At 48.4% G+C, this 19,311-nt stretch overlaps 1 protein-coding gene across 2 annotated transcripts; it reads right to left on the bottom strand.

The window, feature by feature from the left end:
- Nucleotides 1-15,359: 15,359 nt before the first annotated feature.
- CUNH16orf54 (chromosome unknown C16orf54 homolog) lies at nt 15,360-18,417 on the bottom strand. 2 transcript variants are annotated; one of them, XM_050166006.1, is made up of 2 exons: nt 18,288-18,417; nt 15,360-17,170 (listed from the first exon to the last, which is right to left on the bottom strand). In XM_050166006.1, the coding sequence occupies exon 2, from the start codon at nt 17,111-17,113 to the stop codon at nt 16,436-16,438; it is 678 nt and encodes a 225-aa protein (XP_050021963.1). In that variant the 5' UTR covers nt 17,114-17,170; nt 18,288-18,417; the 3' UTR covers nt 15,360-16,435. The 2 variants fall into 2 exon arrangements, with proteins under 2 accessions (XP_050021963.1, XP_050021962.1); XM_050166005.1 differs by having other exon boundaries at nt 15,360-17,173; nt 18,288-18,386.
- Nucleotides 18,418-19,311: the final 894 nt, after the last annotated feature.

Below are 19,311 nucleotides of genomic sequence, written 5' to 3'. Positions count from 1 at the left end.
GCATCATTTTAAAGCGCTGCTTCCTGGGCACTGTGCTGCCAGCGTGAACTCTGGCTTTAAAGCATTTCAAGGCTTTTATGGGACTGGATGTTTGTGTTCCCGCTTGGGATCGGAGGAGAGTGCTCTGAGACCATGCTGATGGCTCAGCGCTCCCCGCCTGCACCTGGGCAGAAGGCCGAATCAGGCTTAGGCAGGCGGAAGAGCATGGCGGATTCCTGCCGCCATACAGAGACGCCAGACTGCGCAGTGCTCTGCGTGTCAGATTTGGCTGTAACTTGGATGAAAAGAGTTTCTGTGCTGCACACTCGGTCTCAGAATTAAACTGCTGATTGCGGCTCCAATGTGAACTGCTGTGTGCCTGGAACTGTGCTTAGCTCAGAAGCACCAAATGACTCTGAGGCAGGAGCGGCTGCTCCATGCTGAACTGTGCTGATCTCAGGCAGGAACTACCGTAATTACCTTAAAACCATGCAGTTAAGGTTTAGACTGGGCAGGACACAGGCAGTACCGCATTACCTATACATGGTGCAACTTAAGTTTTTAAGAAATGCTTAACATTTTAAGAAATGCTCCTGGATAATAAAAAAAAATACAGATTCACAATAGAACAGATTCAGACACTGTTGGATGAATGTACGTAGGCTTGGGAGAGAGAAGAAAAAGAATATAAAGAATAAAGTTAATGTCTTAAAAAGAAAAAGGGTAAAGTCTTTAAAGAGACAGAGTACAGAAGTACAGATAGTTATAGATTAAGAGAAATAAAGAAAAATAAGCCACGTAAAAATGGAAAATTCACAGAGAGTCTGGATTATGTACATTGTGTTTTCTTTAAAATTTTTGACTGTGAAGGAGCTAAGTACAGAGAGACATTTCATTATATGGGCTGCTAAGCTGAACCTGCACATATGTTCTAAAGATATCTTGACTTCAAAATTTGGGTCTAAGGATATGATGCTTTGGAGAGGGTCTTCTTTTGTTTTCACAGAGGATGTGACCCTGTGGATTGCATCTATCCCGATTTGGTATGATAGACCACGCCCTCCTGAAAGGTTGCTGTGAATACCCTCAAAAAATTGCTTCGCTCAATTGCCAACTGAGATGAAACTAGCACACAGGTTATATCATGAACGACCTAATTAACGACGCCCCTATTCAGCAGGAAGCAGTTTGGAGAGAAAAAACTACGCCCATGTTCCCAAATATTGTTTATAAATGTTCTTTTACATTTAAAGGGGGATATAATATAGATATAAATAATTTGCATTGGTATGGATTTTATGGTCGATTTTGTTATATGTATATGTATTTTTGATCTTGATTAAGGTATTGTGATTGTGTAGTTCATTTAAAAATGTAATGTATAATTAGGAAATATAGGTTGTTAATGGATAATCATTGCTAATAGTTAAGCTTGTAGTCATAGTAATTAGATTTTCTAGATATATAGAGATATCTTTCAGTTAGATAGGCATTCTTCATATCTTTCAAAGACTGCAGAATATGGCATTTTAAATGTTTTAATAACTTAGGGCTTTTCATGACAATGAGACACGTCTGCTCCTGGCAGCACCAATCTACTTCAAAAGAAAGATGGGCATCGAAGAGGATCCTTATGGAGTTTGATAGCCATTTGGGCAAGAAACTGTTCTTGCCTGGACTGTTGCATAAACTGGACACAGAGAACCCGCAGAGAGAGGACTGCTGAACTTGCCTAAAGGTGAGATGGTCTTTTGGGGTTCCTGATTCATAAAAGAGTCTGCGAGACATTCTGCAGGACACAGCAGAAAATGACTGAACTGTCTTTGGAATTTCCTGCTTCTTGGAAATGTCTGCTGGATACTATGGGCCTGTAGGCCGAAGATGGATGCCCCAACTGTACAGAGGAACTTTGGGTGATTGTCCAGGCAGCGAGATGTCTCTGTCATTTCTAGAGTTTTCTTATTTCTTGTTTACTTAGGTAGTATTATATCCTTCTGGAGTCTTTGATGGAGTTGAAGAATGAATAGATAGTTGTAGTTTTCCTTAGTTATGATAAGAGGTAAAATAGATATAAATATTGTAACTGTAATTCTTACTTGATAACTGTTTTGTTATATGTAATTTTACTATGTTAAAGTTAAAGCCTTTCTTTTTTTGTTTAAACAGAAAAAGGGGAAATGATGGAGGTGGGTCTTGTATCTTATCTGTTGATTTCATTGGTTAATAATAAAGAAACTGCCTCGGCCCTCATAGGACAGAAAATTAGGTAGGCGGAGTAGACAGAGGAGAATGCTGGGAAAAAGAAGCTGAGTGAGTGAGTCGCCATGATGCTCCCACTCCAGACAGATGCAGGTTAAGATCCTCTCTGGTAAGCCAGCTCATGGGCTACACAGAATATTAGAAATGGGTTAGAACAATATGTAAGAGCTAGCCAATAAGAAACTGGACCTAGCCGGGCCAGGCAGTGTTTGAAAGAATACAGTTTCCGTGTAATTATTTCTGGGTATAAACTAGCCATGCGGGCGGCCGGGTGCCAGGGACGCAGCCCTGCCACTCCTAATTCAACACCCTTGTTTCATAGCAAGACTCTGGCGCCTGGCAGCTGACAGCACATGGCCTGTGTGGGCAGCTGGGGACATTTGACAGGAAACAAGCCCCAAGCACAGCCCAAACTCTTTCTCTGTCTGCAGTGTTGAGGATCGGGCACTCTCGAATCTCAGCCCCCGTCTTCCCTCCCTCCTTTCTTCTTTCCTGCTCCCCCCTCCCCCGCCATGTAGCCGAGGCTGGCCTTGTGTTCTCATGGCTCAGACCATGGCTCCACCCCTAGCTTAAACTCTTCCTGCATGTGTGGACTAGAAGCCGTGAGCAGCAAGAGGACGCTGGGGAGACATGCATGGAGGGTCTCTTTTTCATTCTGGGATCAATATCTTATATTTGAAGGTGGATGGTGTCAGGTTTGCCCCCTGGCTGTGACCCTCCCCTTGGCTAAGGCCTGAGGTGCTACCGTGACCTCACCTAAGGCTAGAATTTCTAAGGTGGTTCTAGGAGGAACATGGCTGTGAGAGGCCCCAGGTGCTGGTGGTCTGTGAGGTGACATTTCCCAGGGGCTCCCTCTGGGGCTTCCTCTGCCTCTCAGAGCCCACACATCTCACCCTTTGCCACAGGAGAGGAAAACTCAGTTCTTTCCCACAAAGGCCTAAGGTTGACTGAGAAATATTTCCTGCCTGGTGCTCCTGAGGGTGTGGAAGGGCAAACACTCAGCTCACTTCAGTCTGAAGCCCGACAGATGGAGGCCCGCATCATCCATACCCCTGCCTTCGCCGGACTGTGTGTCAGGAGGCCTGGAGTTTCCTGGCAGAGATACCGGGCAGAGCTGGCTGCTGTTCTGAGCTGAGGGGCCGGCCGTTCTCATGGGCACGGCCTGTTCTCATGGGCACGGCCTGTTCTCACGGGCACGGCCTGGACGTACCACATAGCACTGCGCCCATTCTCTCTGACCCCCTCCTGGGTTCTGCCCTTCCTCTGGGGGCAGCATGGCCACACTCTTAGCAAGGTGGCCCAACCCCAGAGACCTTAAGTCTTTGAGAGCCCTAACTCCCGCTTCACTTCTGAAGAGGGAGAACGGAGTCCCCTCAGAACTGGGCACTACTGGACCCCAGTGCAGGAAATGTGGGCCCAGGGTGCTCTATAACCAGAAAGCCCCAAATCTAGAATTCCAGGTGGCATCAGGGCCTGCGAGGGGCAGCGATGAGGAGTGTGCATTAGGAGACCCAAACCCGTGCTCTAGGACCTAAAATTAGCGAGTGAGCTGGACCAGACAAGGGGTGGACTGTGCCTGGTGGCCCTGGGGACTTCCTGTGCATGTCACATCCACAACCTTTCTGTTTTGTTTTTCTTTTAGGTGCAAGTTCATGTAGATAATATAACTCATGTAGCTAATATAACTCATGTAGCCGAGGCTGTCCTGGAACTCACCATGTAGCCAAGGCTTATCTTGAGCTACTGATGCCTAACCCTTCACCTCCCAAGTGAAGCCACTACACTTGGTTAATGTTAAAATTATTATTGTTTTTTTTAATTTATTCATTATGTATATAGTGTTCTGGGCACCAGATCTCATTATAGATGGGTGTGAGCCATCATGTGGTTGCTGGGAATTGAACTCAGGACCTCCGGAACAGCAGTCAGTTCTCTTAACCTCTGAGCCATCTCTCCAGCCCCATTATTATTGTTTTTAATGAACTCTGTCGTGCTGAATTTTAAGCTCAGTTTTGAACACAGAAATCCCTTCCAGGATTCTCTGAATCTGTGAACTAGGAAGGGATTCCATTACCAGAGGAAAAGAAAGCAAAGGATTCCAGACAAGCCAAGCAGAACACACCCTCCTTGCAGGAGAGAGATGGGGGTGTTGGTTTCCAGGCAGAGGCCCAGAGGTAGGTAATGGCTTACAGTGTGTGCTCAAGTGGTTGGAGCTGGCCTTGGAAAGCCAGATGGCTAGGGGATGGGCTGGCTCCAGACCACAAAATGGTAGGTCAGCGGCTTTGGACTCTGTCCCAACAACAATCAAGTACAAGCTAGAAAAAGAGACAAGCCTATTTTCAGTGAGGAGTCAGTCCTGCAAAGGAAGAGGCCTTTGGAGAGGGGCAGGGTGGCTGCAGGGAGTTGCGGGAAGCGGCCTGGGAAGGCTTGAATGTGGGTCTTGCCATGGAACAGGCTCCAGTAGAGCGGTGGTTCTCAGCCTTCCTAACGCTGTGACCCCAACCATAAAATTATTCCCCTTGCTACTTCATAACTGTAATGTTGAACTGTCATGCAAACATCTGACATATAGGTTACCTGATATGCAATCTCCAAAGGGGTCGAGAAATGCTGGGGTAGAGGCTAGAACCTCTTAGCAGGCTCAGGGGGCAGAGAGAGTCTGGGTGTGGCTCAGGGGGCTGGAGGGAGGGGAGGGCAGAAGAGGAGTCTCCCTCCCCACTTGGTGGCTGGCTTCCTGGCCAGCCTGGGATAGGGCTACAGCATTTCTCCAGCTGCTCAGTGTGAAGCCCATTTGACAAATGGCCGAGTTGACTTGCTAAGTGAAGGTGCCTACTGCCCCCCCCCCTGCTGTGGCATCATGGGGCAGGCTGGTAGGTGAGAAGGGAGAAATGGGACTGCTCTGGCCCAGATGTGCAGGTCCCACCCTCCAGTTGGCTGTGAGCATCTCCACGCTACCCAGAAAGACACTGAGACTCATGGGGTTGAGGGCGCGCCGAGGAGGGTACATTTCCACACAGTGGAAGGCAGAATTTGAAAGCATTCTTCACCCCTCCCCATGGGTGCTGGGCGCCATTCTCCCGGGGTTGGGGTGGAGTCGGGAAGAACAATGAAAAAGGAAAATTCTTACAAATGCCCTTGTGACCACCAGAGGGCAATGCAACCACGCGGTTTGGGGATTCAAAAAGCCACTAGGCAAGTTGGCTAGGGACACTAAATACAGCGGCTGGTGATGGAACATGCCTGTGTTCCCAGCGCTCACCAGACAGAGCCCGGAGGACTGCCTGTTCGAGGCCAGTCAGGTCCCCATAGGTCTGTTCTTTCAGAAGAGAAGAACACTAGGACTAGGCCTCGTGGCCGGAGCACCTGAGAAACTGAGGCCGGAGAATCAGGAGAATCACATTTTGGAGGCCAAAATGGGCTCCATAAATCTTGTCCCCAAAAAAAACTGGGAACCAAACAAAAGACCCTTGGGCAGGGAGGGAGTAGAAAGTTGGGGGAATTCTTCCACCTAGCTCAGTCCAGCCACAGATCCTCACCCAACTGTCCAGGGTAGCCTGGAGGCATGCGAGGCCCAAGCTCTGGGGCAATTCACTGGACCCCATGGAGCCCGTGGAGCCCGTGGAGCCCGTGGAGCCCATCGACCGCCCCTCCACTCTTTCACCTGCACGCTTGCCCCTCCCCCAACCAGTCGGCTTCTGCCCACTCACCTGGCTACCCAGCCTGTCTGCCATTTGCCCTCCTGCCCACCCTCCTATCCCACCCACACGCTTACACTTTCATCTCGTCAGCTCTGGCCGGGTCACTCAACCCAGTCTCCACCTGAGGTTACCTTAGGCCAGAGCGGGAGGCCTTCCGTCAAGGACAAGAGGTCAAATTCAGTCGAGAAGGAACACACAAGAGTTTCTTTCACAGGAGTTTTTTATGTGCCCAGGCCAATGAAGGGTGGAGGCAACTGAAACCAGCAAGACCTTTTAGCAAAGCAGCTTTTGCACTTAGAGACGATCTCCTGTGGTGTGATGACAGTCACGCACTGTTTCATAAGCCCTCCGCGGAGGTAAAATCTGCACACGTTTCTATGTCTTCCTGCTTTGTTCTCACGGTGTCCCGAGTGATCCATCATTTTGGCTACTCTGCTTTCTGAGGTCCTGAGCAGTGAAGCCAAACTGTGAATTACAGAAAATCTAGTCACTCGACCGTTGGTAAATTTGCACTTATCCCTGTGCACACCAGCTTTCTCCAGGTAGTGCGGACTGCGTTTGTCATGTTCTGGCCAGTGAGAACCAGCACAGCCCTTGCAGGAGCTAGGGGGTGAAGAGGTCACCCTACACCCCTAGTGTGGTGGGCGTGGCAGCCTCCTTCCCCAGGGCTGGAGAGCGACCCCAGGCCTAACAAGGTGAATAGGAAGAGGCTGAGGTCTGAAGCATCAAGGCCAGCCTGGAGCATGTGGAGAGCCGATCAAAGAAACAAGGGCTGGAGAAGTAGCTCTGTGATGGGGTGCATCCTGAGGGACATGCACACCTGTGGTGCAATACACACATGCAGACAAAATATCCATACATATAAAATAAAACAATTAAAAAATAAAACAAACATAAAAACCTAGGGTTTGGCCTGCATGTATATACATGAACCATGTGTGTACCCGGTGCCCGTGGAAGCCAGATGAAGACATCAGATCCCTTGGAGCTGGAGTTACAGACAGTTGTAAGAAACCATGTGGGTGCTGGGAATTGAACCCAGGTCTTCTGGAAGAACACCCAGCACTCTTAACTTAATCATCTCTCAAGTTCCTAAAACTGACTTTTTCTTTTTTAAATTTTATTTCCTCCTTTGGTTAAGTTTGCTTTATTCGTTTATGATTTCTGCTCTGCCTATACAGCTACGTGCCAGAAGAGAACGCCAGATCTCATTATAGATGGTTGTGAGCCACCAGTGGTTGTCAGGAATTGAACTCAGGACCTCTGGAAGGGCAGCTAGTGTGCTTAACCACTGAGCCATCTCTCCAGCCCAAAGCTGACTTCTTGAGTATAACACAGAGATGAATTTCATGAAAAGTTAGAACAGAGTCACATGATCAGATTTATTAAAATAAGGGATAAGGGTGGGTACATGGCACAGACCTTTAATCCCAGCACTCAGGAGACCAAAGCAGAGGGATCTCTGCTAGTTTGAGGCCAGCCAGACTATATAGTAAGACCCTGTCTCAAAAAATAAGATAAGGAATAAATATGCATTTTGTATTTAAACATGAACATTGGGAATGAGAAGGAGCGTGCAGAGCCTGGGTGACTTAAGGAAAGACAGTATAGGGGCTGGAGAGATGGCTCAGAGGTTAAGAGCATTGCCTGCTCTTCCAAAGGTCCTGAGTTCAATTCCCAGCAACCACATGGTGGCTCACAACCATCTGTAATGGGGTCTGGTGCCCTCTTCTGGCCGTCAGGCATACATACAGACAGAATATTGTATACATAATAAATAAATAATTTTTTTTTTTTAAAAAGGAAAGACAGTATACACTTAAGTCTTGAGGCCCTGAGAGAACTTAGCTTTGGTGGCTTTACAGCAACTCAGTAGGGGTTTGTGAGCTTCTAAGTTACAGTTATTCAAAGGTTGTCATTTCAAACAAGAATTAAAATATTTCAACATGTGGGTTGCAAGGGCCAAACTCAGACTGTCGGGAGTGGTGGCAAGCACCCTTAGCAAGTGAGTGGTTTCGCTGGTCCCTAGCTTGGTTTTTCATTTTGTTTTGTTTGAGACAAATTCTCACTATGTAGCCCTGGCTGACCCAAATCCATTATCCAGAGCAAGCTGGCCTCAAGCTCACAGAGATCCACCTGCCTCTGCCTCCCGAGTGCTGGGATTAAAGGTGTGTGTCACCAGGCCCGGCTAGCTTGTTGTATTTTGTTTTTTGTTTGTTTGTTTGTTTGTTTGTTTATTTATTTGATTCAGGGTTTCTCTGTGTAACAGTCTTGGCTGTCCTGGAACTAGCTCTTGTAGACCAGGCTGGCCTTGAACTCACAGAGATCCACCTACCTCTGTCCCCCTCCGAGGGCTGGGGTTAAAAGCATGCACCACCACCACCTGGTTTAGCTTGTTTTTAACGTCTTCCTTGGAGACCTCTGTAGGAAGACAAACATCTCTGTGACAAATTTTACCCCAAACTCAGGGGCCTCTTTTCCTTCCCATGTCTCTGTAATTTCTGTCCTCCTATTTTGCTTCAGTCTGCACAATGCCAACGATTGAATTAGGATACGCACACATCACCATCAATATTGACTTCTCCTTTCTCACTCCAGTCTTTAACTTCATCCCCACCCCTCCCCAACCCCCAGTCCGGGAGTCCTCCCTTCTACTTTCCGCTTCTGTGAGTCAGGTTGTTTCCAGTGGTTTTACTCTGTGTAAACGAGAGCGTGACTTCTAGCCCTCTGCCTAGGTTCCTTATGCTTTGCAAATATTGACCCCTTTTCAAACACTGCTGGCAAATATTTTCTCCTAAGTCTGTATTGTCTCTTTACTCTGTCCCTTTATGACTGCTAATCTCCTATTGCTTGTCAGATAAACACCAGACCTTTGTATCATCCATAAAATGATGGTCATCTTGATGAGGAGGAGTGTTCGGGCACGCCTTAGTCATCCCTATCACCGAGGCAAGGCCTTCCTGAATAGTTTACCTTTCCTGAACAATCTGGTGAATTCTGAGTGTGTCTAATCGGCTGAGCTGCCCTGGCTTTGAGTCAGTCCTCACACTGGTCTGGCTAATCCTGCAGGTGCCTCTTTCCCTGGCCTTGAGCATGCTCACACACACACACACACACACACACACACACACACACACACACACACACTTATTGATTCCTTGCTGGGCACTTGAGAGGAACCCTATGAAGACTGGGGCTCCAGGCTGCTCAGCTCTGTCCTCTGGGGAACCATCTCGAAGCCTCCACGATTGTTCCCTGACTATCAGTTCTGTCTCCCTTGCTCAGAAAGTCCTTTGGGCGACTCCTCACTGGTTCCCTTGTTTCCCCGTTTTTTTTTTTTCTGGAGTTTTCTTGCTCTGGCCATTGCTGTGTCTTCGCTGTGGTGGTGGCAGAAATCCAGCTTCTGATGCTCGCTTCTGCCTGGAAGCCAGAGTCCCAGAATCCGGGAGTGAAATCACAGAGAGTAGCAGTGTGCTCTTGGGATGAACACCGCAAACACACACCGGCTTTCCAGCCTCCAAAGCTTTTCTCCGTTGAATAGACGCCTCTGGTTTCTCTCCATCTCCAGTCCCTCTGCTTTTGCTATTTGGAAATTCTGTCAGGTATATATTGATGAATTGGTCTATCAGCTCTTTGCTTTTGTCTTTGTTTTGAGACAGGGTCTCACTTTGTTGCCCTTGGCTGTCCTGGAACTCACTCTGTAGACCAGGCTGGCCTTGGACTCACTGAGATCCTGCCGCTGCCTCCTCAGTGCTGGGAATAAAGGTGTGCCCCACCACCACTACCTGGCCATTTCCCATTTTAAAAATCATAAAAAGTATTGAAAAATATTCTTTGCCAGGTGGTGGTGGTGCATGCCTTTAATTGCAGCACTCAGGAGGCAGAGGCAGGTGGATCTCTGTGAGTTTGAAGCCAATCTACTCTACAAGAGCTAGTTCCAGGACAGACTCCAAACTACAGTGAAACCCTGTCTGTAAAAAAGAAAAAGAAAAATATTCTTCTTGGATTCAATCTCCAATACCAATATTACTATTAAAATTATCATTATTACTTCAGTCATTGTAGTTTCCAGAACCTTCCTTATTTTGGCGTCTGAGCAGTTGCATGCCACCGAGGAAGTTTTGTGAACTGGTTAAGCCACTCCACTCAGGTCAGTGGCTCTTGCTCCGTCCCCTACCAAGGGGACATTTGGCAATGCCATCTTGTCACAGCTACTGGCTCTTAGCTGGTAGAGAAGCTTTGAAATACCAAGAAAGTTTGTCGCAAAGAAGAATTATCTGTCTCAACATGTCGCTAGTATGAAAGTGGGGGGCTGTGACCTGAGCGAGCTGCCCCGACTCTTACCATCAAAGGCCCAGACAAGGGGCACTGCAACCCACTTGTGAAGCCTTTTCAGAAAACTTGTTCAGCTCCGTGTGGAACAGACCCCTGGTTACTGTTTGACGTGATCCATATGGCCAAGATATATTTCGTTTGGATCATAGAGGTAAAGATTTATGTACATTAAGAAATTATTGTCTTATCTGATTTTACCTAGAAATCTATTTCTGTCTTTCTCCTAAAAAATCAGGCTGGGTGGTGGTGGGCGCACACCTTTAATCCCAGCACTTGGGAGGCAGAGGCAGGTGGATCTCTGTGAGTTCAAGACCAGCCTGGTCTACAGAGTAAGTTCCAGGACAGCCAGGACTATAGAGAAACCCTGTCTCAAAAAACAAATAAACAAAAGCAAAACCAAAAAACCCAGAAAACAAACAAACCAAGAGTTCAGAAATATGAGCTGGTGCATGTCTATAATCCCAGCACTCAGGGATGGAGACAGCAGGGTCAAGAGTTTGATGCCAGCCTGGATGTCTTGTGAGAAGCAGGAGAAGGGTTTGGAGATTCTCAGAAACATACGTTCTGTACGAATACGGGACCTGAGTTCAGATCCCTAACATCCACACAAAAGCCGGGTATGGAGGCATGAGTCTATAATCCTCGCACTGGGAAGGTGGAGGAGATAGGCCCACCCCCGGAGTTCATGGGCCAGCCAGCCTGGCCAAATTAGAGATTTCCAGGTTCCGTGAGAGTCTCGGTCTCAAAACATAAAAAGGTGGGAAATGATTGAGAAAGATATCAACCTGTGGCTTATAGATACACACATCCTCACAAGCATGAACATACATCAAAAAACTGAGACGTGGAGGAGTATTTATTGAGATTTAGGAGGCGAACATTGTTGGTATTCTGTTTTGCGAGGGTCTGTGAAAGAAAAAGGTCCCAGCAGAATGAATTTTAGGTTTAGCCAAAACAGCAGGGGAGCCAGTTCTGGCTAACTGACTGCCCCTTTCTTCACAAAAAGTTTTTTTTTTATTGTTACACAATTTACACCCTTAGCAAGCAATTTCCGCTTACCAAAACCTCTTATCTGGAGTTGTTTGAAGGAGCCATTTTTGCCCAGGCAATTTCCAGTCATAAGACTTCTTGGTTTGCCAACTTCTCTCATAACTAAGTTTTGCAAAGACTCTGAACCCTTCAGGAAGAACCCAGATGAAAATCAAACGCTGCAAACAGAAGGGGACAGTAACAAAAGGTAACATCGTGAAAGGCAGTTCAAAGCCCAGGTGCCAGCACTGGGGAAGTCAAACCAGAGGCAGTGTTCCCCCGGATCTCCTGCTACAGAGCAGGCAGTCAGGCCTGGCATGGGAGCCCGAGGCAGAGGCAGAAGACCGGGAATGGCGTGGGCTTTTGAAATCTTATCAGCCAGCCCCAGGGACACACTTCCTCCAACAAAGTCATACCTCCTGATCCTTCCTAAACAGTTCCTACCGGGACCTAAACATTCAAATAGAGGAGCCTATGGTGGAGGGGAGGGGGTCTCATCCAAACCACCACACTGATGTGGGTTGAATGTGAGCAGCAGCTTCATGTTCCTGAGACCACATTTCCCAGAAGGGACCACAGAGTCCAACTTGGAGATCAAAAGGAATCCTTCCTCCCTCAAGTAGTTTCTGTCTGGTATTTTGTCACGACCATATGACAAGTGACTAACACAAGGTACACTGTGAAAAATGGAGGAAGACAAGGCGGTAGTTAGGGAAGGAAGTGGGCAGACTATGGGCTTTGTGATGGTGGGGGTGGGGCATGAAGCAAGCTTCCATGAGTGTGTGGGAATACACCCGAGATAACTGTGAGGGAGTGGTTAGGTGTATCTAGGCGACTTGAGTTCAGGAGGGACCTGAGGGTATGGTCACTAATGGAAGGGAAAGTGGCTGCAAGAACATGAAGCATTTTAGTCAAGGCATAGATTTTACTTCGGGTTACAAAACCCCACTGTGGCAGTGATTTATAGAAAATAAAATGTTAGTTTTTAACATGCAATAGCACTAAGTTGTATTCCATAGAACCTCCAGTTCTTTCCCTCTGAGAGTTCAGCTGTTTCTAAGATACTGCCCTCGTCTGTGATGTTTCATACCGTGTCTGGATTCTAGCACAGCTACATAGCTGTTCATAGCTGCAATGGATTCTAGAACAGTTACATGGTCATTCTTAGCTGCAATGGATTCTAGAACAGTTACATGGTCATTCTTAGCTGCAATGGATTCTAGAACAGTTACATGATCATTCTTAGCTACAATGGATTCTAGAACAGTTACATAGTTGTTCTTAGCTGAAATGGATTCTACAAGTTACATAGCCGTTTTTAGCTGAAATATATTCTCAGAAGTGGAGCCTTTCTTTTGGGCGCCATGAAGCCCATTACAAACACTGCTGTTGTTCCTACAGAATAATGGGAGAATAGATTTAGAGTGGCTCTATCTGCTGCAGCTGGAGGCAGGAACTCTGGGATCATTCAGGCAAGAGGCAGCTGAAGTTGGAATCTGTGCAGAGACAGGGAGGGGCTACTCAAGATGAACTCTAAGAAAGCAGTCAGGAGAGGGGGTAGAGGGAGGAGCATGCACCATAGGGTGGGTCACAGAGGGAAGAGAAGGTCTCCAGCTGAGATCAACACATCTAATGCCAGGCTGAAGAGATGGCTCAGTGAGTGAGATGGCAGGAAGAGTGTGAGCTCAGCATGCCAAGAACCAAAGGTTAGACAAGAGTGATGATGATGCTCAGAGATTAAGAGCACTGGGCGCTCTTCCAGAGGACCCAGGTTCAATTCCCAGCACCTACATGGTAGATCACTGTCCTAGGGGCTTTGATGCCCTCTTCTGGCCTCCTTGGGCACTGCACACAAGTAGTACGCAGTCGTGTATGCAGGTAGAACGCCCATACATATAAAATAAAACTTAGAAAAATAAAGGGGAGAGGGCCAGTGAGATGGGATCAGTGACTAGAGGAACCTGCTGACAGTCCTGATACACTGGAGTTCAAGTCCAAGGACTTACAAGGTAGAAAGAGATAACCATCTCCTGCAGGCTGTACTGTGACCTTCACATATGTGGTGTGTGTGTGTGTGTGTGTGTGTGTGTGTGTGTGTAGTCTAGGAAAATAGTTTACATTAACTTCTGGCCTCCACAAGTCACGTGTGTGCCTGTAACTCCAACATTTGGGGGAGTGAGGCAGGAGGATTGGTAGTTAAGGGCCAGCCTGGGCTACATAGTAGGACTTTGTCTTAAAAAAACAGATAAGGGCTAGAGAGATAGCCCAGCAGGTAGGAGCACTCTCTGTTCTTGCAGAGAAGTCACGTTTAGTTCTCAGTACCCACACCATCTGTAGGCACGCATGTGGTGCGAATTCATAAATACAGGCAAAGCTCTCATACACAACATAAAATAGATAACTCTAAAAAAGAAGTTAATTTAAAAAAAATACCAAACTGGTATTCCTCCCCTGGAACCTCTCCCACTCTTGGGAGTTCCTTCTCACTTTTTTCAGTAAATCTACGTTCAGTGTGATGAAGACAAAGAAAACTCTAACAGCTCCTCTGTCCTCTTCAAAGAGAAAGTCTTCCAATTCTTTGTTTGTTTTTCTCATTTGAGAAGAAATTTTATTACGCTGCTCAAACTAGACCTAAACCCTCGGGCCAGCCTGGCGACTAGCTGGCTAGCTGGAGCTGCTGACCCTGGAGCATGCCTGGTCTCAGGTCTGCTGGATTTAATCCATTGATCAGCTGGCCTCTGTCACATGCTTTTCCTGCGGAGATGTGGGCAAACGACTCTTCCCCTCAGACAGTATGCAGAATCCAGACCAAATAAACAAACTACCCACCAGAGTCCAGTGTAAACCTATAGATTATTAGGGTTACTCACTGAAGCATGGATAACTAAAAAAACATCCGCAGTCAATGAAAGACCTACCTCAGCCTGGGGATAACTCAGGAGCGCAGCACCGTGGACTGGCAGCTCCAGGAAGGGGTCCCCTCTTCCCAGCATTGCTCATTACTGTTCTTGAGCTTCCAGGAGGGAAAGTCTCCACGGGGAGGAAAGAGCTGTATGACACTATTGCCTTAGGCCTGCATCTGGGCAGCTGCACATGCTGCTAAAATGCTTGCAGAGCAAAATCACTCACAGAGTGGGAGCCAGACAGTAGAGAGACCGAAAGGGCCAGCTTATTAATATCTCCGTCCACCCATCCTTCCATCCTTCATTTATAGACCCTTCCCCGCCAGTTTCACAGCTGGACACTCCCAATAAAGCACCTGTCCAGCTCTGAACTCCCTTATTGTTCAGTTAGAGTATGAGACAAAACAAAAACAAAACAAAACAAAAGAACAACAACAAAAAAAAACACAGAAACCACTTTTCTGAAGTCTCCAAGTGGATAATTCCAGGGTCCGGCAGGGTTAGGTCAGGATCCAAGAAGAGAAGCCCTGCCTGGGTTTGCCTTCTACACTATGATGCCTCTCCTGGGTTCCTGAGATGTAGATGGACAGGCTCTAAACCCTGTCCCTTCTGTCTCCCTGGTGAACTGTTCTCTCCTCATACTAGAACCCAAAACTCAGTCCTGTTTGCTGATGGTGAGTGAGAAACAACTGTTCCCCAGCTCATGACTCAGAGTCAGAGCCCCTCCCTTCCGTCCTCCCCACCCCCTCTCGTCCTTCCTTTCCTTTGAGACTAAGTAGCCCAGGTTGGCCTTGAACTTGGGACCCTCCAGCCCCTGCCTCCAATGTGCTGGGATTTCAGGCACGTGCCACCTCTTTTCTTTTAAGTAGGAGCAGAATCTGAGGTCAATGTCTCCAGTAAGCAACACTGCCTCCTTAGGACTTCATCGTCTACGCTGTATTTTTTTTTTCATATTTTTGGTTTCGTTTGAGTCATGTCTCAATGCAGCCTTAGCTAGCCAGGAAATCATAGACATCCCCCTGCCTCAGCTTCCTGTGTGCTGGGATTAAAAGTGTGCACTAGCATGCCCGGTTGATTTTCACACTATCTTTTACTTGTGGCGAATAATAATAATTTTCCATTAATAGAGGCCATACCAAAAAAAGATTCCTTTTAAAACAAATTTATTAAGCAAATAGTGAGCCAATTTAAGTAAAAATCTGCATAAAGTAAATAATAAGACAAGAGGTGGCAAACCTGATATGGCAAAATCTTCATATTCTCGACTGAAGTTTGGGAGCTTAGCCCTCGAAGGACGAGCAACTCTCCCCCTATTGTCTCCTCTCCTAAAAAGGGAGTCAGCCATCGAGGCCACAGATAACTGGGACTCCGTTTCCGTGGGATGGGTCATTATAACTAAGTCTGTCTTGTAGCAAGCCCGCCTTGTGGATCCCTTCAGCATGCTGGAGGGAAAGATGTCGGAGGCTGTGTTTGGGGAGTTTCTCTTCTCTGGGACAATCTTCACTTCCATATTGAAACAAACTCAGTTCTTTTCAGTCCAGGCTTCCCTTAACATGGAAGAATAAAACTCCGTGTTCTAGGGTGTATGCAGCCTAAGCCGACGGACAGAGAAACCTGCTGATCCTTTTTGAGTCTGTGTCCTGACTCTAGTCAAGAGATGGCCGCTTCAGCTTGGCTCAGCAAATTCCATGTTGCCATTGAGTGGACAAAGCCAAGGTTTGTATGTAGTCACAGACTCCTTCTGGATCTGGCCTCTATTTTTTGCTGGAGGGCCTCGCAGTAGTCGGTGAGGATGGCTGGGCACTCTCAGGGTCTGTGTCTCTGGAGAGCAAGATCCCTGCTACCTCCCGCCCACATGATGGACACATAACCACCAGCATGGCACTGTTGTTCTGTGTCCCATATGGGCCCTCTTCACTCTAATACGGTGTCTTAGGTAAATTTGTACCCTGACACGCCATCTTGAAACCTTCTGGCCCACAGTCAACTAGCCTTGCGGCCAATTCTCAGAGTCACAACCTGGGCAATTTAACCAAAGCTGAACTTTAATGCAGGCCACAGCCTGCAGGCTGTCTACACTCTAATCTGCCCACCAGGCGGATGTCAAAGAGAAATCTCCACACAAAAGGCTCTAGGCTTTAGGCAGGGCCTAGAGAAACATCTGGAGTGAGGTCCAGGCCTGAGTCTGGAGCCCCTCTGAAGTGGAAGGCTAGTCTTACAGGCTCTGAGGATTCAGAAGCCCACACTGGTCCGGCCTTCCCGCTTCCAGAATGCGGAGATCTCTTCCAGGGTGACCCGAGGCTGGAGACCCCAGTCAGGTTCCAGGCTCCCTTGCCTTGTCCTCCAGGCTTTAGGGCTCCCAATCTGCATTCCAGACTCTAGCCTTGTCTCAGGCTCAACCCAACTCACTAGGCCTGCGGCATGGAGCCTCTCAGCTTGGGTTTGAGGCCTCCAGAAGGTGCTTTGGGCTGGGACTTCCGGTGGGGTCTGGGGAGCTAAGGAGCTGAGAGCAGACTGTGGGATTGAAGGGGCTGGTGGGGCAGTTGCTCTGCCCTCCAAGGTTCCCCCAGGAGTCGGGGGATCTGGAGCCCTGTCCATCAGCAGGGGAATGGAGGAGCCATACCAGTCTTCAGAGCGCTCCCGGGCGCTGCTTGTGGGCTCAATCCACAGCTCTCCTCCAGGGCGCCATACAAGGGTGGGTGCACGCTGACTGGGGTCTGGGTGCGGGCGACGGAACAGGCGTTCGGCCAGTACTGCCGTGGTTATGATGAAGAAGGCTACAAGAGAGGCCAGGCCCAGCATGATGGGAACGCAAGGACCACAGGGCAGTACTGCCCACATGGCCACCTCCTCTGTAGGCTCTGGGAGCCCCTCTGTGTGCCCCGAGGGCTGTCCAGGAGTTGTAGGCATCTGGGAGACACAATGGTGCCGAGGGACCACAGGTGAAGCAGGGGATCTCTCTGCTCTCTGCTAAGAGAAGGAACGGGAATCAGTGAGTCATCTAACAACCTGACTACCTCACAGCGAGGCAGTGGGCAGACCACGTCTTGACTGGGACTGCAAATCATTGGCCTTCAGAACCTCGTGTGTGTGTGTGTGTGTGTGTGTGTGTGTGTGTATGTGTGTGTGTGTGTGTGTTGTAGGGCCCAGTGATAAGCTTCATAGAGACCTGAGTCTCAGTAGATTACACTGAGGCAATACCTGATTCCAATAAAGACCACAAACTGAGACCACCTAGGCACCACCCAGGAAAAGACCATCCAAAGGAAATGCCTAACATCCAACCACAGTAGATAGGATCACCTGCCAGCACACACTCACCAGGACACCCCTAGACAAATGTCTGCCAATCAGGGGTCTTGAACCTTAGAAACCCCTCACCCACACCTTTGCTGTTATAAAAACTCAACTCTAACTGAGCTCGGGGCTCGTCGATCATTTCTATACATTATATACATGGAGAGACGGTCTGTGTGTGTGTGTGTGTGTGTGAGAGAGAGAGAGAGAGAGAGAGAGAGAGAGAGAGAGAGAGAGAGAGAGAGAGAGAGCGCACTGGATCTCTTTGCCCATCTCCCCAGCGTGGCCACATTGAATAAATTTCCCTTTCCAGCTTCCATCAATTCGGCTCTTCTAATTGGTTTATTGAGGATGGGTGGCAAGGCTAGAGAGAAGCAAAGGCGACCCAGAGAGGACAGGAATGAGCCAGGGGAGGCTGGAGAACAGGCCAGCTGAGGCTCCCCTGCACAGGCCTTGCTCCCCTCCCAGGCCCCGCAGATCAAGGTCTAGGCTCGGAGGTCTTGCTTTAGCCTCGAGAAGTGGGGAGACGGAAATGAGAGAAACCCTCTCGCTGGTCTGCTCCCGCCTATGCGTACCCTCTCTTCCAGCCGTTTTCCCACTTTCCTCGGAGCTGACCCAGCTGTTGGCCCTGCGGTGCTTTCAGCTGTACCAGGTCCGTGGGCTGAGCACCTAACCAACTTGTCCAGCTCTGCCCAGTCACTGGCCTGCCTGCCTCCCTCGTTGGTGGTCGCCCACGTCTCTGCCATAAGCCCCCCATTTGCACTTGCTTCTGAACCCCTCACCTCACCTTTCACCTTGAGTCAATCTTGGATTTCTCTGTCTTCAGAGCCGTTCGTCCCAGTGCATGCCGGGAGGGTGTGTGTGACTATCTGAAAGGCCCTGGAGGCGGAAGGGAGGCTACCACCTGTTGCTGGGTGACTGTGCCCCAACTCTTCCTGCCCCCAAAGAGTGTTTCCAAGGCAACCTGGGGATGTGGTCAGCCTGGTAAAGAAGCACTTCCTGAGTTAGGTGGGGTCAAAATGAGAAGCGGCTCTGCTGAAGTCAGTCTCACCCCAGAGCCCAGCTCAGACCCCACCCAGCACAGTCTCCCAGAGGTGGGGATGACTAGACACTGGCTCAGTGCCCCCAAAGCACTGCAGTGCAGCCTCCTGCCTGCTCCTTGGAGGGTGCACAGTCCCTTTCCCCAGCAGGACCCTCTGCAAGCCTGTCCTGCCTTGGAGCCCCTGCACCGCTCTCGCTTCATCCAGCAGCCTCCACACTTCTTGTTTTGTTCTGAGACAGAGATTCAAGCCCAGGTTGGCCTTGAATCCTCCTGCTTTATAGCCTTCTGAGTGCTGGGATTTCAGTCCTGAGCCACCGTGCCTAGTCTCATCTCATTACTTCTGATACCTAATAGATACAGTGTAAACACTGTGAGAATACTGCCTCCTGCCATTGCTCCGGCCACCTTTGCATCTGTGTGTGTAATGTTTGCACGTGTGTGTGAAGACCACAGGTCTATGTCTTATCTACTTACCTGATTTTCACCCTATTTTTTATTTCATATGTTTGGGTGTTTTCCTCACCTATATGTTTGTGCACTATAGGCACGCCAAGTGTCCAAGGAGGCCGGAAGAGGGCAGCAGATGAGATCTCCTGGAACCTGAGCGATAGACAGTCAGGAGCCACTTTGTAGATGTAGATGCTAGGAATTGAACCCAGGTCCCCTGTAAGAGTAGCAAATGCTGAGCCATCTTTCTAGTTTCTACCTTACTTTCTTTCTTTTTTTTTTTTTTTTTTTTTTTTGGTGTGTGTGTGTGTTTTTGTTTTTT

This window comes from Alexandromys fortis, unplaced genomic scaffold, assembly GCF_014885135.2.
Source record: "Alexandromys fortis isolate MF-2015 unplaced genomic scaffold, M_Fortis_MF-2015_v1.1 scaffold_146, whole genome shotgun sequence".
Classification (NCBI taxonomy): domain Eukaryota; kingdom Metazoa; phylum Chordata; class Mammalia; order Rodentia; family Cricetidae; genus Alexandromys; species Alexandromys fortis.
This window is presented reverse-complemented; position numbering and strand designations above follow the sequence as displayed.

What these genes read in the sequence shown, in the direction of transcription:
- CUNH16orf54 (XM_050166006.1), bottom strand. Translation starts at nt 17,113, where the DNA reads ATGCCTACAACTCCTGGACAGCCCTCGGGGCACACAGAGGGGCTCCCA.